We start from the raw sequence: 27,335 nt of genomic DNA, 5'->3' as shown, positions 1-27,335 counted from the left end.
CAACACGAATTCGCTATAGCAACGGACATCCGGCGGGACGTCGCCTAAAAGCCGGCAACACTTAGCTGCAGGGACAAAAAAGGGGGGGCGTGGGGGGGTGGCAAACTTTAATTCATGCAACAAAACTGAGCCACTTGAATCTGTTTTAACTATCGTCCTGGCCATGCAGCTTCGTCTTCTCTCCATCTTCTTCCCCCGACGGCTGTCACCTGTAAAGTTTCTTGTGTTTTCTCCCCAAGGGTGTGAGCGAGTTTATGTGTGTGTGAGTGTGTATGTACTTGAGGTGTCACACCAGAGAGTTGACACACAGGGGGGCGTGGCACTCGACCAGAGCAAATTAGTTTAGCTGAATGCAAAATGTGCGACAACTTTGGCTGACTGACTTAATGAGGTGCAGGTGAAGGGTTCACTTTAGGTTTTCCATACCCCAAACCGAAACTCATGCATTTATGCAGGACGAGGCTTAGAAAAGGTGGCTGAAAATCCTCTAAGAAAATAGTCAAAGAAAACATCAAAAATCCTCTAAGAAACTAGAAAGAAAAACATAAACACTGGAGTGGGAAATATGTATGACACGGTTTACTGTTTCTGTTTGTTGGTGGTTAAGATTATCTCTTAAAGCTTTTTCTTATGGCTATTCTGCTGACCGAAAGCACAGAAAATGGTTTCTGGAACGATGCAAAAAGGTTATATCTGAAGTAACACAGGGTTCTCGAAGGTTTTAAGGGCTACCATTAACAAGGTGATAAACCAAAACAAATAGGAAAATACCAAATAATCCTGTAATTACACTTTTATTATATTTTCATATTATGTTGGCCACTTGATAAACACGATAAGTGCATCAATGATAATGAAAACGTTTCAGCTTTAACAACAAACAATGTTCAACATTTTTGATAGTAAAACCTCATAGATGACCTGCTTAGGTAATATTTCTCCCCGTGTACCTACCCCATATGTGGGTGAAGGTTGAACACAACCTAACACAACCCAATCCCCTGCCCCAATGTTGTCAATGCATAATGTTGGACGACTAAAGTAGCTCATGCATAAACCAGTTCGTTAAAAATTTTGTGGCCCCCCGAAGAGGCGGTCGGTGGCAATGATAAACTTTTACTCTGATAACTAACGGCAGGTGCAAGTGGGCGTAAAAAGGCAAAAAGGTTTGCTCGTTGGTAGCGAGCGTAGGCGGTGGCGTATACGTGATTTGCCTGTGTTATGACAAGTGCAATAGATACACAGAAACAGCAGATGATGATGATATGGGCCTTCCCTTCTTTGACCTTCACCTGAAAGGCAATAAAAGTTGTGTTCCCCCTTCTCTTGCGAGTGCCATTTTCGACCCTGTTCGAGAACTAATTTAAATTTAAATGATATTGTATTTTCAATTAGCATTTTCTGCGCCGGAGTGAGAGTTTCTTCATGCGTCTCAGTTGCGCCCACTCGTTGAATGCCCTGAGCTTGGGGGCACTTATTGAAATTTATGAGCAAAGCTCTTGAAATGAAATTAAAGCGCTAATTTTGAACCTGTTGACCGACGCGAGCCAAACAAACATTCCGTCGAACGAACAACAGTGAACCGAGCTGAATATTAGCCCTAATATACGAGAATTAGACGCCCACCAGCTCTAAGATGGGGCCACAGATGCCCCTTCACTCTACCTCTCACACTCTCTCTACTGCTGAATGGTAGATAGATGGCGGCGATGTGGTCGTCGAGAATGATGTGCAGAAAACGGTGGAAATTAAAAGCAAATAGCACGAGCTAGACAGACTGCAAGGAGGACTGACAAAGATACAAAGTGGGTGCACTGGGAGAAATAAGCTGTGATAATATTGGAACTTCAAGGTGTTAAGTTTATTACTTACTTAAGCTTAATAAACTTTGCATTTTTATTTTTTATCAATCCCAATCAAGTATACGCGATTTTCTGCCTGTGTAAAATCCGCCGGGTCAGCAGACTAAAAACAAACGAAATAGCTGGTTAAGAATGAAGGAACCGCTTTGAGCAACCAAAGCTTGTTTGAGCAGTCGCTGCACGCTGGTTAGAAAGAGATAGAAAGAGAGAGTGCAAACGAGGTAGATGCCATGTGACACATAAACACAAAACACACTGTAAACGAGCTGTAGATGTGCAGGGAAATAGAAAAAAAAAGATGGGAACTGCAGAAGCCATTAATAACTGTGAAACGGTTAATCAAGAGACGCTCAAAGTGGAGCACAGCCAGGGGCGTGGGTGGGTTAACAAGCAAAAGGGGGGAGTCGGAGAGTAGAAGCACAGATTGCCCCAGTGACCAGGACAACTGTTCGAAGGACTCGCATGCGACTGAATGGAAAACTCTTGTCCGAGCCAGTAACATTTCGTTGCAATGAAAAGCCATTTCGCCATTAAAATCTAAATTGTGAGTTCTACGTGACCCGCTGGCGGCACTGGAAGAAAAAAGGCAACTACTAGCTACGAAAATCTATAGAAATCTCCAAAAAAAACATAAAATTAAATCTCCAAAGGTTTGAAAAATACGTTTAAAGCTGCCTAAAAGTATGCTATGCTTTTCAAAAATTGTTAATGAGAAATAAATCTAAGATTTTAGTTTAGTGTTTAACTTCCCAGACGGAATATAACTCAAGGGAAAATATAACAATTATTTTCCACGTGTCTTATTTTCACTCCCGACCCTTATCCTTGTTAAAAAAAACAACACCAGCTTCTGAGCTGTTAAGTGGAAAATAAAAATGGCAGCTGCGTCTGGCTCGTTGGCTCGCCATTTGCCCATTTGGTTGGCTGCTCACATGCAAATCATAAACAATAATGGTTCTAATAACGCGAAGTCACGTGGGTGTTGAATAGACAAAGACAGATAGCAGAGCGAGAAGGCGAGAGAGGTGCTGCTCCGCTCCTTGTTAATGACCCTGCCAAAGGGTTCAAAGCACTCAGCTAAACACAGGGGTTAACTGGACATTTCCCCGGCAGTTTTGTTCCTGTTTTTCTGTTTCCCATCTCTTTTTTTTATTTTTGCCCCCAATTTTATCTTTGTTGTCTGTGTCTGCTAAAGCTCACCTTCCGTCTCCCTTTATTCGCGCTCTTCCATCTCTCTCGGCCGTGTCTGGTTCGTCTGCGTCATATTTAACTCGTTTTTATCTGGCCTGGCGTCGCGTTCAAGTGTACGCTCATTATGAACATTATCGCATGGCAGCAGCAGCCAGAACCCACTTTGCCAACCAGCGCCACCTCTTTCCCACCGTTTTTCCCAACATATTTTCTTTTCATTTTCCGCTCTGCGTGGTTTTAAACTGTTTATTGAGTGTCAGCGATAACAGTCCGCATATTTCATGGCGGAATGCTAAACAGAGGTCCGAATGTGGATTATCTAGCAATTAAACCAAAAGGAATTTTTAGCTGCAGTTTTTCCGAATGCATTTTAATCGCACGCGGCGGGGGTTTTGAAATGCCGCACAAAGAAATGTCGGTTCATTACCACCCACTAAGGGAGGGATAACCCCCTGACATCCTATCCCTATCCCGCCGCCACATACCAAATGCGCGAATAAACAATTTGGAAAGCTGACATAATGCCCGCATTAACCGACAAAACCGACAGCGAAAAATGGCAAATATTTGCGGCGGAAAGTACTCGTACATGTGGCGAAAATGGGGAGCCGAAATCGGGAAAAACAGAAAACATCAGTAAAAGAAGCAGCATACGAAAATAAGCTGAAGGAGAAAATAAAAAATGAGCATAAAAGTCGTAGTCGGTCTGTTCTATATTTGGAGTGGGCGGTAGCGGTGGCAGTGACGGCGGAGTGGGCGTGCCACTCTGGCAAACACTGAATTTGTTCGCTGAATGGAAATATTGCACAATTTTATCTTTATTGCTCGCAATGTTGAATCAGTTGGGATAGTCCCCAATGAACAAAGAGATGAATTCTATGGAATCAGATTTATGCACTGAAAGGAAATAAGGTCGTGATTTCAGGGAAAATCGACAGAAAGTCTTACTAGAAATATTTGGTCAAACTTCAACATGCTAACTTTACGGCTATCCCTAAACTTCTTTATGTTTAATATTTATATTATTATTAAACTAAAGCATTTATGCATAAATTGTTTATTATTAAAGGTTCTTAATGGGTTCTTTATTTTCCTTCCTGTGCAGTTTGGCTTATCATTTTCCACATCCAAAAATACAGCACAGGGTTCATCCTATATCGATTGGTCAGTTTGATTGATTGATTGCCGCATATTTTTTGGTCAGCCGTTCAGCCATTAGCCTTTTGTCTCGCCCAGTGACAAATCTGTTCAATTTCCCGCCCATTTATTGTGTCCGCCCTTCCTTCCGCCTGTCCCTCGCAATGAGGAAAAACGCTCGTCAAGATGCCAGCGTTGTCTCTTGGCAATGACCCAGACCCCTAAAAGCCACTTAAGAGAGTGATTCCCCATAGCCATCGCATTGCTTCATTTTTTTTTTTTTGGCACTGCGTGAAAATTGCTTGGAAATTGCGAGCTCATCGATAAACTCAAGTGGCTAATATGAGTTATCGGAGCCGCTCGAAAAAGACTCTCAAGTGCCCGTTCGGCATCAAGTGTTCGATTACAGGAGTAGTGCCAAGTAAGGGGATGGGGTCGGAAGCGGGATGCCCTTGCCCGCCGACCGATCAATAACGTAATTCAATTTCAATTCTACGTGGGCAAAAACAAAATGCATTTAAATTTCTCGGCAAATTGAATTAAGTTCGCTATTCGAGCGGCGGCCAGCGAGCGCGACCTTTTCCCGAATTAAATCATAAATTATTTCCGTCAAATGCAAAACAAATGAATGAGGTCGAAGGGGCAGAAACGTGCACAATTTTAAGCTGAACAATTTTAAGCTCTTTTCATTTTGGCCCCGCTAAATGAATTTTCCGCGGAAGCCCTGAAATGAAATTAAGCCTGCGTGTCCAGTGTCCAATGACCCACGTTTTGCACACTCTACTGGAAAATATCGAATATTATGATGTTCCCTGGAATGGATGGTAAAAGTCGGACGTGCTTAAGGGAAAAAACCAACATATTAAGTAAAATTGACACAATTTTTTGTATTATTACTTAAAAATATTTCCTATTTTCTTGAAAGAGGATATTTTACTATATATATTGGCGAATGAGTACTGTTCATGAAAGGGGAATTATCGCTGAAGCTATTGAAAAGGGATTGGGAGAGTTCGCATAACATTTAAATCGTCGCATTTTTAAGCCGTATTTTATAATTTAAAATGCCTTTTTGCGCAATATAATTCTGTCTGTAATGTAAAAATAATAATAGCTATCTGTAAAGCGGTAAGGGTTTTCCTATATAATCCGAATTACAGACCATTATCGATTTGTGTTCGCTAGAAATAATTGTTGTAAAATATTTAAGTAAATGAAAGTACTTTGTTCACTATTTTCAATGTTCTGCTCTTAATAAAATTAACAAATTTAGGGTTAGAACTAAAAGCAAACATCTCATGGGGTCATATTTAGTCCAGTCTAGGACTGGACTTATGCAGGGTAGTAATTCAGGGGGTTACTTAAAAACCGTAAAGTTCTTTTTTCACCCGTCAGGCCATGCAATTAGCAAACAATGCAGGAATGAAAATTCGAGCTTAACGCGTAATATCCATTACGGACATAATGTGAAAAGTAGAGTAAAAAGCGGAAGGGAGACGGTTATACGGGAAAACGGAGAAGTAAACCCTTTTTCCACGATGCGAAAAGCCGCAGAGGAAGGAAGAAGAGAGAGAGAGAGAAGAGGTAAGAGCAAAGGAAGGATATACAGCTCCTGGGTCCGCTGGCCTGCTCATGCATATGAGCATATGTCGGAAATTGTAACGATTACATGCCGGACACACACATATACAGGAAATGGCGTAGCCACCCAACTTGCAACCACCACCCCTGATGATGATCGCCATTGATTGCTTACATTTCTCGGGTTGCGTGCAAAAGTGTAGCATACATTACAGCGGGCAAATTTGCCTTTTCCCTTTTGCAATATTTTCATAATAATTACCGGATCGATGTAAACGACCCCCTCAATGTCCCTCAGACAATGATTTAATGCAATTTTAATTAAAATAAATACGTCAAGTGCCGCCGGAATCAATCGCCGGTTGACTCTCTGTAATTGAACCCGAAATAAGTCATTAAAAGTTTGTTTTGCCATGACTTTTCCAGCTGCAGAACTGCAGTTCGGAGCAAATCCGGGTGAAATGTTGAGGAAGACGTTGACGTTGGCGCAGCTCATTATAAATTTGTTGATGCTGCATATCTTGGTCTGCAGGATGGGCTGGAATAGTTGGTGGATGATGGCTAGGATGATGGCAGGATGTGCTGCGCTCGCTTCCTTTTGAGCCATCGAAGCAGAAGCTGAGAAGCTCCCCTCTTCCTTTTTGGCTTGGGCTTGTGCATATCAGCAGCTTTTTATGCTTACCGCAGCTGGGGTGGCAGGCCGAGAAGGGGCGTGGCACTTTTCCGCTACTCCCCCATTTCCAGTTTGCCACTACTACTGCTGCTGCTGCCTCAACACATTTCATTTTCATCTTTGCTCCGGCAGCCGCAGGGAACTTGTCTAAAAATCACGCATAATTTATTTACCATAAACAAGATGAGTAACAAGAAAAGCCGACGATGCCCGCCTGTCAACTAGACAGAGAGAGAGAGAGAGAAAGAGTGAGGTAAACCATAGTCAGAAAAAGACGGCAGTAAGGACAGACAGAGACGTAGACCTCCTGCTGTAAAGTATGGCATAGCATTTTGGAAGCCAGCCCAGATTGCAATAAAAACATCAAAAATGCAACAATGCAGGAGGGTAGAAGGGCATCAGAGCTGCAGGGCAGCAAAGGGAGGGAAATGTGAAAAGGGAGGAGCACGGAAAGGCAAGGACAAGCAATCAGCTGAATAAAAAAATCCAAAAAAAAAATAAACAAACTAAACTCGATTGAAGCTGCGCTGCAGTGCAATAAAAATCGCTTTATCTTCATTAAGTCGAGCAAGATATCATTGCAAAAAAACAAAAATAACACACACTTTTACACACTGAAGACAAACAAGCGAAAGAGAGAGAGAGCGAGCAGGAGCTACCGCATTGAATAATAAATGCAACGAAAATAAAAATAAGAGCTCTACAGAGGAAAGCGGAGGAAAACGGAGGAGGAAGGCGGCGGAGAAAGCCGAAACAGGACGAGATGGTGGAGGAAGCTGTGTGGGCGTATAAAGTACATGACGCAGGGATAAATGGTGGAATCATGTACACCAACACACAAACACACTCGCACACACACACACACACACAGAAGGACGTCAAGGATAAAGGTAGCCGGATGGCAGGTGAAGGGCTGAAAGTGGATACCACATGCATTGTTGTCTCTGTGTCTGTGTGTATCTGTATCTGTGTGCGGCTTCAACTCCATGTCCTCCAAGGACCTTCGTCTCCTCTGCCCCACACCCCTCCCCCTCTTGGCTCAAACACAAACGAAGCGAAGCGTTGCGAAATTATTGCAGCGAGCTGCGAAGCGAAAAGCCAGTTCTTAAATGGAATCCACTGGTCACAGCGGCAACTTCCTGGCCAAATTACATTTGGGCTTAATGATCAGGCAGACAGCAATGAAAACCACTCAATATTTTCCCCAAAAAAGGTCAAATGGTCATTACCGTAAGCTGTTATTTAAGTACTCATCGTCAATTATTATCAAATTTCAAGTAAATGTGGTCAAGTGTTAGAATTCGTATTTGACTTTAAGGGAAATGTTTGTTTCTTGGAATAAGTTCAAGTGCTCTTTTATCACTCATTTAAAGTTATTTAGATTGTAACTGCCTTAAATTTGACTTAACTAGTTACTAAAGTGGGTTTCACTTTCCATGGAATATCAGGTTCTCCGAAATTCAAACATTTTCACATCACATATTTGGGTTTAACATTTTTGGTTACTTCAACATTTTGGGCCACAGCTTTTCTCCTGACACATAAAAACCTGGAATCCTCGTGGCGTTTTTAAGTACAATCATTATTATTGCATAATTATTCATTATTCATCCTTCCAGCAGTGAACGGAGGAAAATCGAAACCGATTTTACTCAGCCTTCATGCCTGGCAACCTTTTAATATTCCTTCCAGGCACTCGCAGGTTTCCGCATGATGACGTCGTCGATGATAGGGATTGCCAATGGGAATGAGATTGGGTAAGGGGTTTGGTGGGTAGTAGAGAGAGGAGGGTTTATTCGAAAGAAGGAAAGGATTCCTACCTGTGGGTGATTGTTCTATGCAAATACTATGGACCATTGGCTGCCTGAAGGAGGGGTTACGGGAGGGTGGGGAAGTAAGGAAAATTGTGAAGTGGTTACAATGCATTTTTATGTGCAAGAGCGCGCGCTAAAAATTTATTGAAAACGAGCTGGAATATTTGCATGAATGAAGATGAACACAGAGAGAGGCGATGCCCCAGATGCTGCAGGTGTGCAGCCAATCAAAAATTTCATCGCCTTCCCTCCCTTAAAATCTCCATATTTTCATTGACTTTTCGAGAGCGAGCCATATAATATATATATATAGTATTCATTCAAGGCAATCTCTGATTTCTGATTTCGGATTTCTGATTACAGGCGAAACGAATACAGAGCAATGAGCTGGCCGCCATCAAGGTCATCAAGCTGGAGCCCTCCGACGACATTCAGATTATCCAGCAGGAGATCATCATGATGAGGGACTGCCGCCATCCGAATATCATTGCCTACTATGGATCGTACCTGCGCAGAGATAAGCTCTGGATCTGCATGGAGTTCTGTGGCGGTGGCAGTCTGCAGGACATCTACCAGGTTACGGGTCCACTCACCGAAAACCAGATAGCGTACATGTGCCGGGAGACTCTCAAGGGCCTGGAGTACCTGCACTCCAGGGGTAAAATGCACAGGGACATCAAGGGTGCGAATATCCTGCTGACAGAGTACGGCGACGTCAAGCTAGCGGACTTCGGGGTCTCAGCGCAGATCACGGCCACAATAAACAAACGCAAGAGCTTCATAGGTGAGTAAATAACAATGATATAGTGGTACATATATAGCAGTGTAGAACAGATAAGACCCAAAGCCGCATCACTATATTCCGTCCTTGGATTTATGCAGGTTTAAGCTATCGATTTGCCAAAGAAAAGTAGACTACGGAAAAAGCTTGTTCAGCATATAATTTAGCAGCAGAGACATCTGTGAAATCGCCTGGCATCAAGGACACTTGGCAACGACGAAGTCAGAATTCGAGTTCGAGTGGCAGCCTTGGCAATGTGGGCTGTGGGCGTTGAGCAGAGCAAGGTGCTGGCTTCATACACAAAGTGTTTATCATTATGAGATGCTGTTCTTGTGGTTCGTGCACACCGAAGCATCAAAGCAGAAAAATGCGAGAAGAGAGTCCTGACAGGAGCAACAATTGCGTTTAACGCTCCTAAATGCTCCTCACCCATGGACCAGCTGTCAGAAGTGACAAAGCACGAAAAACACAAAATAACACCGAATGGAAACATGAAAATTAGACAGCAGGAGAAGGGGGAGGAGGAAGAGAGGAAGAAGAGGAGGTAGGATGGAAAATCAAGTATACGTCCGAGTGGTTGCCTCTTCCAAACCACTTGGAAGTGGTCAAAGCCCCAAGGATGTCCTGAATGGAGTCTCCGATTGAATGCAATTCAATTAGGAGTAGCATTATAATGCTTCCTGCAAAGAATCCGCAAATATAATCAAAAAACGATGGCGGTTCCAAGAAGGGAACAATTCAATTTCCAGAATATTTCAAATGCAGGCGAAGAAGTATACAAAAAAATAATAGAAGGGAAAACTATAAGGAGGACCAGAAGCTGGACAAAAGTAGCCGACCAGCAGGTGGCCAGTCTGGCTCTTTGTTTGCCAGCCCTCCTTCTGGGGGTGTGTCCAAGAAGGGAGTTTTCCACCAACCTTTGTTGTCGTCCCAAACCGAAGCACAAAAGCAAATAATTTCTTGAAAAATGTCCCAATTGGAGGAGCGAAGTCGACGTCTCAGCTTGGTGGCTACTTCTTTTGTGGTCCGTTCAGGTTTCCCAGTCCACTCGTTAACCTTTCTTACCCCCACCCTCCTCTCTTCCACTTCAGCTGCTTATTTTTGTCACTAATAGATTTCAGCTTCTCCTGCTCCTGCCGAAAGCTTTTCCGCTGCAATGAGCAGTGCTAAGCTGCTTTTCCAATCTCGCCAGCGAAAACTCCCTAGCAACCTAGGAGAAGCAAAGGGAGAAATATGAAAAAGTTTCTGCAAAAGAAGCTACGAATTGCTTAATTAAATTATTTTCACAAATTATTAGACTACTTAAATTCCTCCCAAAAAACATAAAAATCCCGTTTTGATCTTGTAATTTCTTTGAATGTTATGTTAATTTAGTATGCCTGCCGGAGGCTTTAAGCTGACGATGCCAGGGCAACGTGACGTATACGCAATTTGAATGTAAATAGCAACTTATCAGTCACAGGCCATGTGCGTCGAGAAAAGGGGGTGTAGTTTGTCATGACAACTTGCAATCTTGCGAGAAGCAGACGAAGCAGCGATGATTTGCATGAGCTACCATTCCTTTTTCCCCGTCATCATCATCGCCAGGACTTTCAACTTTTCCAAGAAAATTGCAAATGAGATTTTGCGGTTACGCGCGGCCATCAGTTAAGCTTGTTGCCCCACAGCCCGCAATCATCTACAGGCTACAGGCTGCCTGCCCCACCACCACTGGCCACTGTTCTCTGTTCACAATTAATTATTTCAAATGCCTGGCTCTGCACTTAATTAAAATTTTCACAACCCTTCATTGGGGCCGTTGACACTCGCCAGCTAATTAAGTTATGACAGCTGGCTCTTCACTCTTCGTGTCCTTAAGTTCACCGAGAGTGGCCAAAAGAAAAGAGCTATGTGGCTGCTGGTGACGCTAATAAAATCTAAGCCAAGTTAGAGTTCATGACATTTTCAGTCCGGTCGGTGTCAGGGGAGGGAGGGGTCATCATAAAAACCGGCAACTGATTTGATTTCATTTACGCCAAATTGGATTTATCCCACTCCCGGACTAAGCTGTTTAATTTTTAATGCCGTCTTTTGTCCTTTGAGTTTTGTCGTAAAGCGAAAAGCTGCCATAAAGCAAGCTTGCAGCGCTAATTTGATTTTAGATTTATTTGAATGGACAAGTCCGCGCTTGCTTTTCCTCTCTTTCGTTGCCAGTGTGTGGTTAATGTGCTGCAATTTGTGCAGCATAGTAAAAGGAAAAAGAGTACTCAAAAAAAAAAAAAGAGAGCGAGGTAACTCCAAGTTTAATGACCTTGAGGTTTGCTGTCGGGGCTTTTGTTTCCCCTTTCGGTTCTTTGTTGCCACTTTTGGGTGCATTTTCATGACGTTTTCGAGCTGAGCGAGCATCTTTTGTGGCATGTCAATGTGGCAGTGTTAGTGACAGGATTTTGCAAGGGGATAGGTGGACCGATTGTTTGGGATCTCTCCCACTATCTCCACTCCACTCGGTTTGTGTGAAAGTGTCAAACAATGTGACGTCCGCTTACTGTTATCATTCCAAAGGGCTCTTCGCTCCAGTTCTCGTGCTCCCTGTTTGTTGCCATTTCAGACATTGTTGCGACGGCTGTGACAAATGTGGTGATAAGTACATACACCCCAACAGCCACACACACATCACACACTTTTAACTGTCTATCCAGAATGTCTGCATAGAGGAGCAGGCACGAGGTCAGCCCCGAATCGTTTGTACTTCATGTACATATGTACATAAGTCAATTGCCGAGCTTCCATCGATTGTTAGAATGACAGTAAATACTCGTCTGATCCCAGATATTTCAGCTCTTTTTGTGGTTGCATATTTTCAGGCAAAGTAAATACAATCACTGGCAGAAAATTACATGATAGTATCAGAAAGTTGCTTAAATCTTTAACAAATTTTTTTAGATTAAGTAAAATACCATTACTTATGTCTTATCTTTCCTTACATCAATTTTCAATGGGCTATTTCCCAATTTCAAATAAATATTTTGCAAAGTCAACGAATTGCTTTCTTTAAGTGGCTTTCAATTGTGAAAAATTTGCTTTTGCAAAGTTACAAAGTCATTCTCAATGAAAAATGCAAAAATTCCTCAAATTGTTAAAAAAAAGAGGCTGATTCACAGAATGCTATGCTTTCTTTGAATATACACAGCTTACAGCCATTTATCTTTTAAGTTCTCAGAGAATTTTCACCCACTTAAGTTTTATTTCTTAAGAAATCATTCAAATCTCTCCTTCCTGAATGTCAAATATTATTATTTTTACGAATGATCTCGAATCATGAAGTTTGTTTTCATTAACCAACCCGATGATGTTTTATTTTCTCAGTGAATTTCCTGTCCTTGTAGCCAAGAAAAATAAACAACAAGCGGATGGAAAAGGAGTCAGTAAAAGTGTGGTGGGGGAGAGGAGGGAACGGCACAGAAGCTTTTGAGGGTGGCGACAGGCTGGCGCTTTTATTATTCAATAAAAAGGTGCTTACGTTTGTGTTTAGTGTCATTAACAAGTCAATGGCAACACACGATGAGCAGAAACTTCCACCTCGGTGGCTTTGAGCTGTACCGCCCACCCACTTTTCCGCCCTCCGCTCCGCCTTATTTCGCCCATTCAGCCGCAGTTATGCCATAAAGATGAATATGCGGCTATATATGTGTGTGTGGGGGGTGGCCTTAATGTTTCCCAGTTCGCGAGTTGACGGAAATGCGTCTTGGCATTAAATAGATGCAGCAGCCTAAAAGCCTGCTACCATTTTCTGTTTTCCGTTTTTTTTCAGAATTTGCCATTTAATTCTGCTGCCACCTGTCTCCTTTAATTCCAGCATTTTCATTTTTTTCTCTTCTTTTTCTGCTCCTTTTTTTCAGCAATTAACAAAATGATACTTGACTGGCTCGTTGTTGCTGTCACTTTGTGGATGAAATTGCTTTCCCCTCACTTTGTGTGTATGTGTGTGTGTGTTTTGTGTATCAGTATCTCTCTCAGTGTGTGTGTGTTTGTGTTGCCCTTTAATTAAAATGCATGCGAAAGTTCAGGGAATTCGCATTGCTCCGATGCTTTCAATTCAGCCTCGATTCCGCATCACTTTGCCGGATCGAAGCTCAAACAAGAGCGGAAACAATGATGATGATAAGAAGGGTGGCGGGAGGAGAAGGTTGGGAGAGGGAGAACTGCCTCCGGGCGAAAAACCGAAAACCGTAACTTAAACTTGGCCATATCAAAGAGCCAAGCCATCAAACCTGATTTTCCACCTTCGTTGTGGTTTAATTAAATTGAAAATACAATTAACTGCCACGACGACTTCTCATCCACTTGTCAAGTGAGAGGAAAATTAATTTTCTCTGTGCCGGAACGGCATTCAGCCAGTGAAACTACTACAGCAGATGCTGTTACTATGCTGTTGCTGGCGCGGCACAAATTGTTGCCTCGTTGCAACATGGCGTATGAGTAATGGTCGCATTAGCCCCACTCCTTGCGACGATCATAAAACGTGCGCCCGAAATGAAGAGCAAAATGTGTCGCAAAATGCCTTTGCCACTGGCTCCCCTCCACCGTTTTGATAACATTTCTCTGCATAATTCAGCAATTTGTTTATTTGCACAATTGTCACAGTTGAGGCGTAAAAAAACGCTAATTAAATTAAAAAAGACAAAAAACACTTTGCCCGGCCAATGAATAAATGACAGCTACATAATCGGTGGCAATGATTATTAAATGTGTGAACGTTGCATAATTAGCTGTGGCAGCAAAAACATAGCCATTGATATGGATATTATGATAATTCAATCATCTATAATATATTGTTAAACTCTTTGTTTTATTTTCTATTCGTTTTAGGCACACCCTACTGGATGGCTCCCGAAGTGGCGGCCGTGGAGCGAAAGGGTGGCTATAATCAATTATGTGATATTTGGGCCTGCGGCATAACCGCAATCGGTGAGTAACTAACTAACAAAGGATTTAATTGGATCATTTTACTGTAATATATTGTTGCGAGGAAGCAATAAACGAAGTTTCTAATTATAAAACTCTGAATGAAATTTGAATTTGAATTGAAAGTTTTTTGTTTTACTAACTTTTGTGACTCAAATGGTCAATGAAATAGGAAACAAAACTAAAACTTATTATTTATGAGTGGCAAAAAATGTATTTTTTACTATAAAAAGCCTTAAACATAAAAATGTAACCACTATTGATGACTTTACTCACTACTTTCTTTCTTAAATCTAATTTAGTTTGGTCAAAAAAGGCTAAAATTCGTACTTTATTTTGACAAAATGATTAGAGTTAGCAGACGAGAGGCATTCCTAAGCAAAATCTAGAATTATTTAATGATTTATTAATGGTATTAATGGTAAAAACAAGGAAAGGAACACCTTTAATAGTTTTTATTAACATAAACTAACATATAAGAGCTTAAATTTTGAATAATTAAATTTCTTTTCTCACTAAAAAACCAGAACTGGCTGAACTACAGCCACCCATGTTCGATCTGCATCCGATGCGCGCCCTCTTTCTGATGTCGAAGAGCGGCTTCAAGCCGCCCACCCTGAACAACAAGGACAAGTGGAGCCCCACGTTCCACAACTTCATCAAGACGGCGCTGACGAAGAACCCGAAGAAGCGACCCACCGCCGAGCGCCTGCTGCAGCATCCCTTCGTCCAGTGCGAGATGTCCTTGCGGGTGGCCAAGGAGCTGCTGCAGAAGTACCAGAGTCCGAACCCGCAGTTCTACTACTATCTAGATGGCGATGAGGAGGTGAGTGCTAGGGCCCTTTGGCCAATGGAATGGGGTCAGATAAGTCTGGGGATGGCAGGAGCAGCCACTTGGCACCTTTTGGGTAATTTATTTACGCTTTTAGAGGGAGAAAAGAAGAAAGAGAAGTGGGAAAAGCCAAAAGAAAAGTTTTCCTTAAGCTAAAGCTCTCTCCGAGAACATTTTCTGGTCCTCTAGTTTGGGATTGGTCAACGATTTAGTGCACCATTAGACACTTTCAGAAGCCTTATGGCTCAGTCCTGGAGTTCGACCTAATTAATTGGTCACCAAAGTCGAAAGAACTAATGCAGCTGTCTAGACAGTTGGGACCAACAACTTTTACTTAACGACAGTTTCGAATTTAAAATCAAATTTCAATTTAATCGTTCTAACAACAGGGACACACACAAATTTTAAAGACATTTTCAGGGGCAACTGCTAGGTGGGAGGGTCGCGAGTCCCTGTCATGTCATAAATCTTCAATTTGTTTGGATGTTTTGGGAAAACTTTTAGCAGCCGGTGGCAAATAAGTTTCCCTACTAAGCTCACATTCCTAGAGCCAGCCAGCCAGCCTTAGATATTCAAATTTTACTTAGCTCGGCTGCTTTTCTTGGGAAAAATAACGCATCACGCTCAAAAATCCCAATATGATTTTGATTTATGAGATTTTATCGCACGACGGAAACTTTGTCACCGAATGAGTGACGATGGTGGTGGTTATATTTTCCAAACTCCAAACTCAGTTTAAAGTTTTTCTGTATTTTTTAAATATTCTTTTCAGTCTGTGGCCAGTGTGCCGCAGCGCATTGCCAGCAAAATGACGTCACGCGCCAATGGCGTGCCAGCGCAAAATCACACACTAAAAACAGGTGAGTGGATAAGGAAAAACCTTCGAAATCAGGAAGCAGTTAAGAAGAACACGACGTTCTTTTAATTTAAGATTATGTTTATGATTTAAAGCTAACTTATACGTGAAATATTAGTATTTATCCAAAGGAAAGTCAAGAAATTTAAACGACTTTCTACTACCTTACATCAAAGTCATGTTAAAGTTGAATCCTTCTGAAAAGAACTTGTGAATATATCTAATCTCCACTTCTACTATACATTCTTAAGTAGATATTTATAATCTCCATCTTTTCCTCCCCCCGAAAGGCATGACGACGAACTCCACGTGGAACGAGCGATCTTCTAGTCCCGAAACGTTACCCAGTGACATGTAAGTGCGATCGAACCTTTTCCTATCGCTTTTCTTTCTACGGTTTGCCTGGACCTATGCTACAGTTTTGTCTATGGTTTTTCTTACTTGCGAGACGGGTTAAATCCGCTTCAGTTTTGGTACTTCGGTTTCAGTTCTCACACTATCACAAACCAACAGACAAACAAACAACCACACACTCCACTATGTACATACACTTGTAAACTAAATGCAGCCCGTGGATTCACCAGCTTAAAAACCATCCAGAAACATTTGGGATTTTTCCCACAGGAAATGGAGCCTAGGGGTTGGGGCGGTACAATGCATCTGGCAAGACATTGGTCAAAACCATTAGTTATACAATTCTATAGCCACGATTTTCTCTTTATATATTTGTAGTCCCAGCGTCGAGCGATCAAAACCCAAATTGACCGGCACCCTGATTATGAACATGTCTTTAAGGTTAGCCAAAACAAAAAACGGGGCTATATTCCAGCCACCAAGACCGGACTGCATTGCATGTTGCGCTTTTTATGCTGGCCAAGAAAGGCAAAAAAAAGAAAGAAGGAAAACAGAACTTAAGGCCGCAGCACGCGCACTTCGTAATTTGCTCGGAACTTTGGGGCTTGCGAGTGTGTGTGTGTGTGTGTGCGTGCGGGTAGAGTCAATTTTTTAGTTGCACGTTTCCCGGGGAGCCAGAGCCAGAGCTAGAGTTAGAGCTGTGTGTGTCTGTTTACTTTCGTATTTTTCTGCTGCATTTTCATGTGTATATGGCTGCTACACACGCTTGCGCTTAGTTGCCGCTACGTGTCTCGGCCCCTAACTTGTGAATTTTTCATCCACTCCATGGACGAGTGGCGAATCCCAGTTTCAGTCACAGTCTCAGTCCCTTTGCCCTATTCCCAGTTTCATTCTCGGATGTATAATTGCAACCTGGCTTCCCCATGATTCCCAGGGCGGGCTTCAAAACTTGTGGGCTATTTAATTGCCAGCCAGAAGTAATTACGTCAGGGGCGAACGAAATATCCGCCCAGCTATGCCACTGCTGCTCTTGCAACATAATAATAATAAGCAGTTCCTCAGCTCCCCGGATCAGAGTGGCTAGGAAAACAAGGAACTCGCAAGAAACGCGATGAAAAATTGGGGCTACGCAGCAGATAGATGTGGCAGGACTTGAGAAACTAGCAGTGAGTGTGAGGGGTAACGTCTAGGAGGAGCAGCTTGAAAAGTTTCCAAGAAATCAATTAACGCAACAGCTAACTAGAGCGGGAGCAAAGGATAGATGGATGGCACATCAAGTATACGCCGCGTGGCACGCAACTGCAGCTTCAATATGGCGATGTCAGAGAGAGAAATTACTAGTTGAATAACTATTAGCTCTCTTTTTGTTCCACAAGCAATTTCTCTCTCTAATAATTTGAATGATTGTAAAATATTAAAAAATTTTAATCAGCATGAGAACAAATTTTCATTTCTTAAAACTTATTTTAAAAATATTCTTCTAAGGCATCGTTTTTCTCAGTATAGTCACCAAATGAGGCGCCATTTGTCATTTTAAACGATTACACATTGCTGGCCGCTGATGAAAGGGAGTGGCACGTTTAATAAGCCCTCCCAGAGAGCGTAGGTTGGGTGGCAACTGGGAGGCAGAGGGGGAGTCTGGAAGTGCTCGATTTGAGTTATGTGGCAAACACTTTGCGGCAGCCGCCACTCGAGTGGCGTCGCAGACAACAAAGCAAAGTCACTCTGTCTATATGCAAGCTAGGGCTCCTCCAAAGGGGGGTGCTGCTCCTCCCTAATTTCACCGAAGCCCACCCCACTTTCGATTCTGATGCCCAATTTTATTGAAGCCATAAAAACGGCTGCGCCAATTTCTATGTACTGAGCGCTACTTACAAGCGACTTGCTGGCTAAGTGCCACACCCTCGCCCCCTGTTGGAGCCGCCCACATCCGCTGCTTTGTGGCGCCCGAAAAGTTTTCAAAAGCTGGCTCGTCTTACGCCTTTCTCCTTGGGGCAAGACGACCGTCATGGTTAATTTCATTTAAACCGTCATAAGCAGAAAGTACAACAAGAATTTATTTTTGCTTTTTGTTTACGGTTTTTTTTTTTTCATTTCTGGCTTGCCTTTTTCTTTTTGTGGCCAAAAGCCCAACAAAAAAGGGAACGTTATTAATTGCCTAGGAGGGGGAAAAGATTAAGATGGGCGAAAAGGCGGCAAGGAATGCCACATTTTTTAATATCCCGTTTATGGGCTGCTTTTTAAGTGGAGAAATGGGCTGCGCCAGATGACATTAGGCGAAATTATGAACATGGCAAATTAGCTGATGCGTTTAATTGGCCGTTGGGACTTCCTCTTTTCCCCTGCTGCCTCCAGCTTTTCCACTGAATCAGGATTTACCCTTGGTGGAGGCTTTAAAGTAGAATGTTAAGCAAAACTATTAGATAATGAAATTTTTCATGAAACACTAACACCAAACTAAACCTAAAACCCTTTACACACTCTTTGATATCTACAAAGTTGAGAGTTTTTAATGCTTTTACGATCTGAAAAAGTAGCTTTAGTTTTCTATTTTTGGGCTGCCAAATAATTTTTCTAAACTAACTTCGTTACTTTTTCCTACTTTTGTATTTTGTTCTCGTTTTTTCCTTTTTTTTTTTCTTTGAAATTCCTTTTTACCAACTTAACACAATGAAAATTTTCTGTTTATTTTGATTTTTCCTTTTATTCCGTATCTTTGTTTTTGTATTTGATTTTTGTAGGAGCCTCTTACAATATATTGATGAGGAGCTGAAGCTAAGGTAACTACACCCTCCAATGTATTCCTTTAGACTCGAGCCTCGGCTCTCGGTGTGCCCACCTCCCCCTCAAACTCAAACAAACCCCCCTCACATAGATCAACCTGACCCGCACACTAACCCTATCATAACTCATACTTTACACTCATAAGCACTCTCATTTATACATGGAAAGATAGAAATATCGTTCGGAAAATGAATACCAAGGGATTCGATATTGATTTTTGTACTGCAAACAAGTTGGGAATTTAGGTTCTAGGTTTAAGTTTCATATTAAACGCTCTCAAAAATGAAAAATAAGACACTTTATGTTAAAAGTTGCTCAAATCATGAGCTATTCGTTATTTTATTGCCAAATAAATCTTCAGGTGCTGGATCATTTTTGAGTTTTGAAGATTTATCTGGCCTGTCTGATAAAATAAGTCATTAGGGAATATCTATTTGAACCTTTAGTCAAGGAAAAATGTCGAAATATCTGTCAGAGGTCTTAAAAAGAAAGTTAGCATACTTTTTTGAGTAAAACTCAGTTCAGATCTGCAGATAATTTTTTAGTTTTCCATGTAGATGTTTCTGAATTTATTTGATTTTTGTTAATTTTTAAATACCATCTCTCACATATACAAACTCTTCATTTGACTTTGATTTAGCGTTAAGTTTATCTCACCAGGCAAATACGTTTTTGTTTCTTTTTTTGCCACCTTCTCACAACACACACACTAGCAAATGAGTGTGTGCTATCCTAGCAGCCGTCAGTTGCCAAAACCACACCCACACACACGCAAAATCCTCACCGCTAAAGCTGCTGCTGCTGCTGCTGCATCATTATCATTATGAACCAGCAGCAGCAGCTCATCCTGCGGCCACCTTGGTTTATTACCGGCCATCTGCCCAACCTATCTCATACCAAAGGCATATCCCGAAAAAAATAGCTACATTTTCATTAAGTTTTTTTTTTCTGGTTCATTCTGCGTTCATTTAAACAATATTAAGTTACGGTTGCTGTTCATCTTCCATCTTATAAGTTAGTTTGCTTGTTCCTCGTGCATTCTTTGTTTGCTGAACTTCTTTGTTTTGTCGGTTATTGTCTGGGTGAGGCTTTGTTCGCTTTGCCTCTTATTCCGCCTAAACTTTTGCCTTTGTCTATCGATGGAAAGCCATAGGGAAAAGCGAGAAATTCCAAAACATAGAAGCAAGGAGAGAGACAAGGAGTGTGAACAAATAGAAAATAGTCAAGGAACGCACGTTGGGCATACGCACCGTGGGACGTCCGAAATGACCCATTCGAATGGCTCAATTATATGGCCGAACCGAAGACCAGAAAAGCAGTTCTCAACTAATTTATACAGAACAATTGGTTTATATTTTGGGCTAAATTTATACATCGATGGGTCGCCATGAAATGCGCTCGATTTGTCCTGTGAGCCAGCCCTTGGACCCTTTTTTGGCCATGTTGGCCATGTTTATTGTTTATTTATTTGATGTGTGTGCAAATGGCCGTCACATTGGTTTTATTGTTATTATTATTATTTGACCAGGCTCTTCTAGTGCAAACAAGTAATGCCACACGTAGCCCTTGCCTCAGTGTTGATTTGTCCATCTCAGGACCCAGAATCAGAATCTCCTAAAATATGCAGCATTATTGGAGGGCCATAGCAGTGATTGAAGAGATTTCGTAGGGGCCTAAGCTGTTCTTGCCCTCTGAGTAGCGGGCGGAGGATTGAAAAACAAATTGCAATTATGCTAACATCAACTGAAAATTCACGAAACTAATTCGGCAAATGGAAAATGGGATTCCTTTGGTCAGGCCGGCTGACCCTGCCCTGCCCTCTTCGCCAGCAGCTGTTGAGATTTTCCAGCAAATTCTGTTTGCTTTTGCATTATTCTTGTTTTGTTTTACTTGGGCAAAATTGTTGGCATTTTGTTTTTAGAATTAATTTTACCAGCTTTTTTTCTGTTTTCACATTTTTTGCTGCTGTTTTTGTTTATTGTTTCGGTTTTTCCACTTCCACTTCCACTTCTCCTGCTCCTTCTGTTTCTTTTTCTGTCTCTGTGCATTCATGTGCGAGGCAATTTTCTATTCAGGCATTTCCCATTTTCATTTGCGTGTGTGTTTGTGAGTGTATTTCGATGTGCTTTGTGTGTATCTTTGAGCATTTGAGTTTTGCATCTCATGCATAATTTATGGCCTCATATTAGTTTATTTATTTATCTTTCGTCAAATAATAAAAAAAAAGGAGAGAACCAACTACCAACTAGTAGGACAACAGCATCAGTGGGTGGGCTTAACCCGTGGGTGGTAAATAATTTCATTAAAAGCGTAATCCGTTTAACACGCCCACACTGCCACCCCCTTTTGCGGTTGCCCAAAAGGGAGTTTATCAATTCGATTGCATGTTATAAAATCACACAAAATAAGAGACCTTCCCAACTGCATGCCAGACAGGATGGACCTGGGGGTCAGCTCCTGCCTCCTGCCTCCTCTCCGTCACACGCAACTCGAACTCAGCAACCCACAGCAACAGAATCACAACTTCACCCAACCACCACCTCCCCCCAAACGATTAAAACAAATCGAAAGGCTATATAGCCAACATAGTGTTTACCTTAACGATCGAAGAAGGAAGCTCAAAATCTCGGCTCTCTTTTCTCTCTCTCGCCTCTCTTCTCTTGATCTCTCGATACCCTCCGCTTGTCTGAAACGCTCCGCAGAGCGACCTTGCCACTGAACAACGACACCAAAGATCCACTCGCCGCCGAGTGCAGCTGCTCCTCCCACAATGGAGGAGCCGCCGGAGGAGGAGGAGGAGGAGGAGTAACAGGCGGGGCACCCGCGAACGGCAGCAGCAGCAACAGTGGCGGCGGCAGCAACAGCGGCAGCGGAGGCGGAGCAGTCGGCACCACCCATCATCAGCACCAACAGCACCACCAGCATCACCACCATCCGAATCATTCGCATCAGCATCAGCTGCATCAAATGCCGCAGCAGCAGCCGCAGCAACAGCAGCAGGCACATCAACAGCAACATCAGGCGGCACAGCAGCAACACCATCACCACCATCCAATGACCTCGTCCATATCCAGCGGTTCGGTGACCGCCAATGCCAACTGCATCAGCTCGTCCGCCTCGCTGGCCTCCATGCCGGGTCTCAGTGCCTACCTGGGCATGGGCACCCATGTGGGGGGTGGCCATATGGGTATGGGTTTTGGCATGGGTCTCGGCCTGTCCAATCTGCGCACCACCAGCATCGATGCCGACGACGATGAACTGGTGGCTGCCGATGTGGCCATGAATAATGCTGCTGCCGCCGTTCCTGGAAACGGATCCGGTGCTGGCAACGGTTCCGGATCCGGATGCTCCGCCTCTGCGGCGCATTATCTGCGTTACAGCAGCAACTACCGATCGGCCGCCGCGGCTCAGGCATCGCAGGCGGCGCATCCGCACGCCAACTCCAATTCGAATTCGAACAACGGCCATGGCCACGCGCCGATCTCATCCAGCATCTCGTCCTCTGCGTCATCAGCTTCGTTTTATAATCGCCTCCTACTCCTCGATAATTCCAGCGGCGATGCAGTCGTCGGCGGCAACGGAGGCGGCAGCAGCGGCAACCACAGCAGCAGCGGTGGTGGAGTAACAGGTGGCACCAATGGCCTCCTGGACAAGCACGACCTGGATGCTACTACCCAACCAGGCATTAAATCCGTCGGCGATGGCTTCTCGCATTCCAACAGCCCGGTGGTGAACTCCGGAACGGGAACTTCAGGATCGAGGGACAACGATGGACCCTCATCCAGCAACTCCTCGCATCTTTACCAGAACCTGTTGAGGAGCAGCTCCGGAGAGGCGCCAGTGGGCTCAGGCTCGACGGGCAACAACTGTGATTACCGACACGAGAGCAACCAGGTGAAAAATGATAAATATCACTTTAAAAGTTATTTCTTAACCACTTTTTTTGTAAACCCATAGAATGGTCTGGAGGACTCTCCTCGACGCCATAGCTCCATGGATCAGCTGATTGGGTTGCTTGAAAACATGGGCAAGTCCTCGAGGACACGCAGCCTCAGCGATGGCGGAACTCAAGACGACGACGAAGGTGAGTACAAGTAAAACACCAAACAAAATAGAAAAATTAATATCTTTCCTATAAAATACAGCAGAGAAGGAGGCGCAACCGGATCTGCTGAACAACACCCCACCGGTGCCACCGAAACGTTCCCACAAGCGCCGCCACACGCCTCCTCGACCCATTTCCAACGGTCTGCCGCCCACACCCAAGGTGCACATGGGCGCCTGCTTCTCCAAGATCTTCAACGGCTGCCCACTGCGGGTGCACTGCACTGCCTCGTGGATCCATCCGGAGACGCGGGACCAGCATCTGTTGATTGGAGCCGAGGAGGGCATCTACAACCTCAATATGAACGAACTGCACGACGCGGCCATCGATCAGTTGTTCCCCCGCCGCACCACCTGGCTGTATGTCATCAAGGATGTGCTAATGAGTCTGTCAGGTGGGTAATACTATATCTTTTCTAAGCTTAATAACTTATCTTAGACAAGAACTAATGGCCCTTTCATGTTTAAGTATTCTAAAATTAAAAAGATTGTTATCCTAAACTTCTTGTGTTGACAAACTTTGAACTAATCGACCTTATCGTACCTTTTTTAATTATATGCTTTTTCATTTTCAGGAAAATCCTGCCAGCTCTATAGGCACGACCTGGTGGCCCTGCACTCCAAGCAGACGGTGCGCTTCTCGCTGCACATGAACAAGATCCCGGAGCGACTGGTGCCACGGAAATTCGCATTAACCACCAAGGTGCCGGACACAAAGTGCTGCACGCAGTGCTGTGTCACACGGAATCCGTACAACGGATACAAATACCTGTGTGGGGCGACGCCCAGCGGCATTTTCCTGATGCAGTGGTACGATCCACTGAACAAGTTTATGCTGCTGAAGCAGTGCGAGTGGCCAGCCATCAGCATTCAGGGCGGTGGACATGGCTGTGTCCAGAATGGGCACACACCCGTATTCGAGATGATTATTACGCCCGAGCTGGAGTACCCCATAGTCTGTACGGGTGTGCGAAAGGCCATGAACGGCTGCCTCAAGCTGGAGCTGATCAACATGAACAGTGAGTGGATGGTGGTTCGAGAATCAAAATTTCGACTTAATCGATTTCTATAATTTTCACAGGTGCCAGCTGGTTCCACTCGGAGGACCTGGAGTATGACGCCATGGCCACGATGGTGCCGCGACGCGACCTGCTGAAGGTGGTGCGTGTGCACCAGGTGGAGAAGGACGCCATTCTGGTCTGTTACGGCAATCTGATACAGGTGGTCACGCTGCAGGGCAACCCCAAGCAGCACAAGAAGATGGTATCGCAGCTCAACTTTGATTTTAACGTGGACAGTATTGGTAAGAGATGGTAACATTTTTCTCAAGGATTTTCCTCTCAATGAGTGTATTGATTTTCAGTGTGTTTACCGGACAGCGTTTTGGCATTCCATAAGCACGGCATGCAGGGGAAGTCGTTGCGCAACGGCGAGGTGACGCAGGAGATCAAGGACATGAGTCGCACCTACAGGCTGCTGGGCAGCGATAAGTGAGGAGCTCATTTTTATTTAAGCCCTTTTAATCTTATCATGTTTTTTTTTTTTTTAATTTTCAGGGTTGTGGCCTTGGAGAGCCAGCTGCTGAGGACCGGCTCCCTGGGCAGCGAGGAGGGACATGATCTGTACATTCTGGCCGGGCACGAGGCTAGCTACTAAGATAATGGACGCCCGCTTAATCCACTGTTATATTTTAAATATAATCCGGTTCACGACACAAGTTTTAAGGGCCGCCGACGCGTCGTCAACTATTAACTGTAATTTAATTACTCGTAGACTAAGCAGTGAATTATTGATTATAAAGGTTTAGAGAGAGCCAGTTGCATGTCGAGCGTTCGATAGCTTAGATTAGCGCAATTTTACAGCACCTAGAAGAGGCAGGCTTCGGAGGAGATGAGATCCACACTACCAAGCACACACACACACACACTGATAGTGGATACTCGGCCCGAATCGCTATCTTTCGATCTGCCGGATCACACGATACGATATATATATATGTATAAGACGTTTGCGTCTACCCAATTCCGTTGTAGCTATATTTTTGTATTACAAAGAAATGCTTTAATTTATACAAGTAACTTTAATGACCTACAGTAATCGCTACGGATAGTTATGTTAGAGATTTGTGTACACGCTTCACAAAGCCAATAGATACGTTTCCAAATAGTCAGTCAGCAGGAGAATCCAAGTATACATACGAGTACACTAAAAGAAACACACGCAATTATCCATACGATTCGAGATCCACTAAGGCAATTAGAACTAATAATTAATTTTTAGTCTATAGCAATTGTAAATCGCAATGTTTTTAGCTGGTTAAACTGCTTTCGATTGGCTCAAAACCGCAACGGAAATTTAAGGATGTTTTTGGGAATGAATTAAGAGGGGAGCGATCTAGGATGATACGGTTTGTTGGGAAACAAAACTAGCTAGTAAGTAACTTTTCTAATCTAGTAACACGAATTAACAAAAAACAAAAGAAATAAATGCAAATTAATGGTCTGTATCTGTATGTTAAAAAACAAATAAACTGATTGTCATAGTTACGGTTTTAGGCTAAGTTAAGCGATGAAAACAGATTACTTTCCGAACAGCACTTTTCGTCGATTGAGTTGTAAAAATATTCTACTAGACCTTAAGTTATTTAGTTCATACGAGAAAAGCAAAAAACCGAAAATTACAAACTAATACGGAAAAAACGAACAGATAAACCCACAAAATTGTTGAACTCTAGTTTAGTGCAAAAATAAAAAGTATGTGAAAGAAATTTGGTTGTTATTTCAAGGCTATTTAATGCTAAATTAACTTATTCACAATATTTTATAACTTATGTGATTGCTAACAGATTTGAATTTCCCGCCCATTTTAAAGAAAAAACGCGTTAGGTATTTCTCATAAATGCGTTTGTGTCGTTTTAAAAACGCGTTAGTTAATTTACTGCAGGCTTCACGTGTTTCTCGATTTGTTTACGATTTTTCTCCACGAAATGAAGCCGTTCGAAGTGCCGCCCTGGGAGGCAGGAGCTGAAATAATTGAATTTAAGCCAGTGAATCCACCGGGAAATGGAGTTGCTGCCGCTAAGAAGCAAAAGAAAAAGAAACCCAAGAAGAAAAAGTTAGCAGTGGCCGCAGAAACTCCCAAAGTGAGCAAGGTATCTGGAAAATTTAGTTACCGACAAGGCGGAGGACCACTGGCGCCGCCTGCTGACTCCTCGGATGATGATGATGACGATGTAGAGGATGGCATCCGGGCCATGCACAAGGTGAAATCCGGGAGAATCGAGAAGCAGCGACCACCAACTCAGGCCACAAAGGGAGGCAAAAAGGAATTAAAACTGAACCCTGAACTGGCACAGGCGGCAGTCGAGGCCATGGAGACCACCAGCTCAGCCCCTCCAACTGCAAACTCTTTGGCCAGTAAGCTGCAATCGGAACTCTTGGGCGGACGTTTCCGGTACATAAACGAGCAGCTCTACTCGGTGCCCAGTCGCAAGGCGGAGGCGCTGTTCCGAAAAGATAACTCCGCCTTCGAGGCCTACCATGCTGGCTACCGTCAGCAGGTGGAGAAGTGGCCTACAAATCCACTCAATCGCATCATTAAGACTATCAAAAAATACCCAAAACCGCCATAATTGGGGATTTTGGCTGTGGTGAGGGCAAACTGGCCCAGTCCGTGCCCAACAAGGTGTATTCCATGGATTTGGTGGCTGCTCGCAGTGACATCATTGCTTGCAACATCACGGATACCCCACTTCAAGCTCAATCTCTGGATGTGGCTGTTTACTGCCTCTCTCTAATGGGTACTGATCTGAACGCGTTCTTCCTGGAGGCCAATAGAGTGCTTAAGCTGCACGGCAATGTCTATATAGCGGAGATCCAATCGCGATTCGAGGATGTGCGCGAGTTTGTGCGCTGCCTGAGTGCCTGCGGATTCGATCTGATCAAGAAGGATGTGGCTGTGAACTATTTCTATTTCTTCCACTTCAAGAAGATGCGTCATGTGCCCAAGAACACCAAGCTGAAAGATTTCTCCCTGAAACCTTGTCTGTATCGCAAACGTTAGAATGCTGGAGACAATGTCCTGTATATCTTTCCTCGCTGTTAGAAACTCTTTAATTTGACAATCAATTTTAGTTTTAACTATGCTAAGTATGTTAAATCAGATTCGCAGAACTTTAATTTGGAAGACACATGCTAAACTTAATGATACCTATTTTTGTACATTAACATTAATGTAGGAAAAACCACCACGATAAACTTTGAAATTTAACGAAAATGTGTTCATATCTTAATAATAAAATTATTGATGGCAAATTTTAAAAAACATAAATTGGTGTTAATATTATTCATAATAAATTTAATAATTAGTGATAATTACTTATGGTTAGCCCACTTGCCAAAAATGGTGAGGCTCTATAAGATA

The 27,335-nt window shown here is 43.1% G+C and overlaps 2 protein-coding genes across 8 annotated transcripts in view; both read left to right on the top strand.

Annotated features, from left to right (window-relative positions):
• Window positions 1-25,680, top strand: part of LOC108111935 (mitogen-activated protein kinase kinase kinase kinase 5) — a 52,219-nt gene extending 26,539 nt beyond the window's left edge. For 3 of the 7 annotated variants that reach the window (XM_017221594.2, XM_017221593.2, XM_017221592.2), the window contains exons 3-15: window positions 8,622-9,042; window positions 13,888-13,986; window positions 14,511-14,809; window positions 15,588-15,675; window positions 15,962-16,025; window positions 18,767-18,805; window positions 21,512-22,703; window positions 22,767-22,893; window positions 22,955-23,308; window positions 23,489-23,932; window positions 23,995-24,216; window positions 24,277-24,403; window positions 24,470-25,680. In XM_017221594.2, coding sequence (XP_017077083.2) covers window positions 8,622-9,042; window positions 13,888-13,986; window positions 14,511-14,809; window positions 15,588-15,675; window positions 15,962-16,025; window positions 18,767-18,805; window positions 21,512-22,703; window positions 22,767-22,893; window positions 22,955-23,308; window positions 23,489-23,932; window positions 23,995-24,216; window positions 24,277-24,403; window positions 24,470-24,569 — 3,576 coding nt within the window. In that variant the 3' untranslated portion in view covers window positions 24,570-25,680. The remainder of the gene's footprint in view (window positions 1-8,621; window positions 9,043-13,887; window positions 13,987-14,510; window positions 14,810-15,587; window positions 15,676-15,961; window positions 16,026-18,766; window positions 18,806-21,511; window positions 22,704-22,766; window positions 22,894-22,954; window positions 23,309-23,488; window positions 23,933-23,994; window positions 24,217-24,276; window positions 24,404-24,469) is intronic. The other 4 variants (XM_017221597.2, XM_017221595.2, XM_017221598.2 and 1 more) reach the window with 4 other exon arrangements.
• A 187-nt stretch (window positions 25,681-25,867) lies between these two features.
• LOC108111909 (ribosomal RNA-processing protein 8) lies at window positions 25,868-27,236 on the top strand. Its single transcript, XM_017221548.2, is given in 2 exon segments — window positions 25,868-26,524; window positions 26,527-27,236. Coding segments are annotated over 2 exon segments (1,074 nt in total). The 5' UTR covers window positions 25,868-25,899; the 3' UTR covers window positions 26,976-27,236.
• Window positions 27,237-27,335: the final 99 nt, after the last annotated feature.

This window comes from Drosophila eugracilis, unplaced genomic scaffold, assembly GCF_018153835.1.
Source record: "Drosophila eugracilis isolate 14026-0451.02 unplaced genomic scaffold, ASM1815383v1 contig_90, whole genome shotgun sequence".
In the NCBI taxonomy this organism is placed as follows: Eukaryota; Metazoa; Arthropoda; class Insecta; order Diptera; family Drosophilidae; genus Drosophila; species Drosophila eugracilis.
The sequence above is the reverse complement of the archived record's forward strand: the minus strand, read 5'-3'. Positions and strand labels throughout refer to the sequence as shown.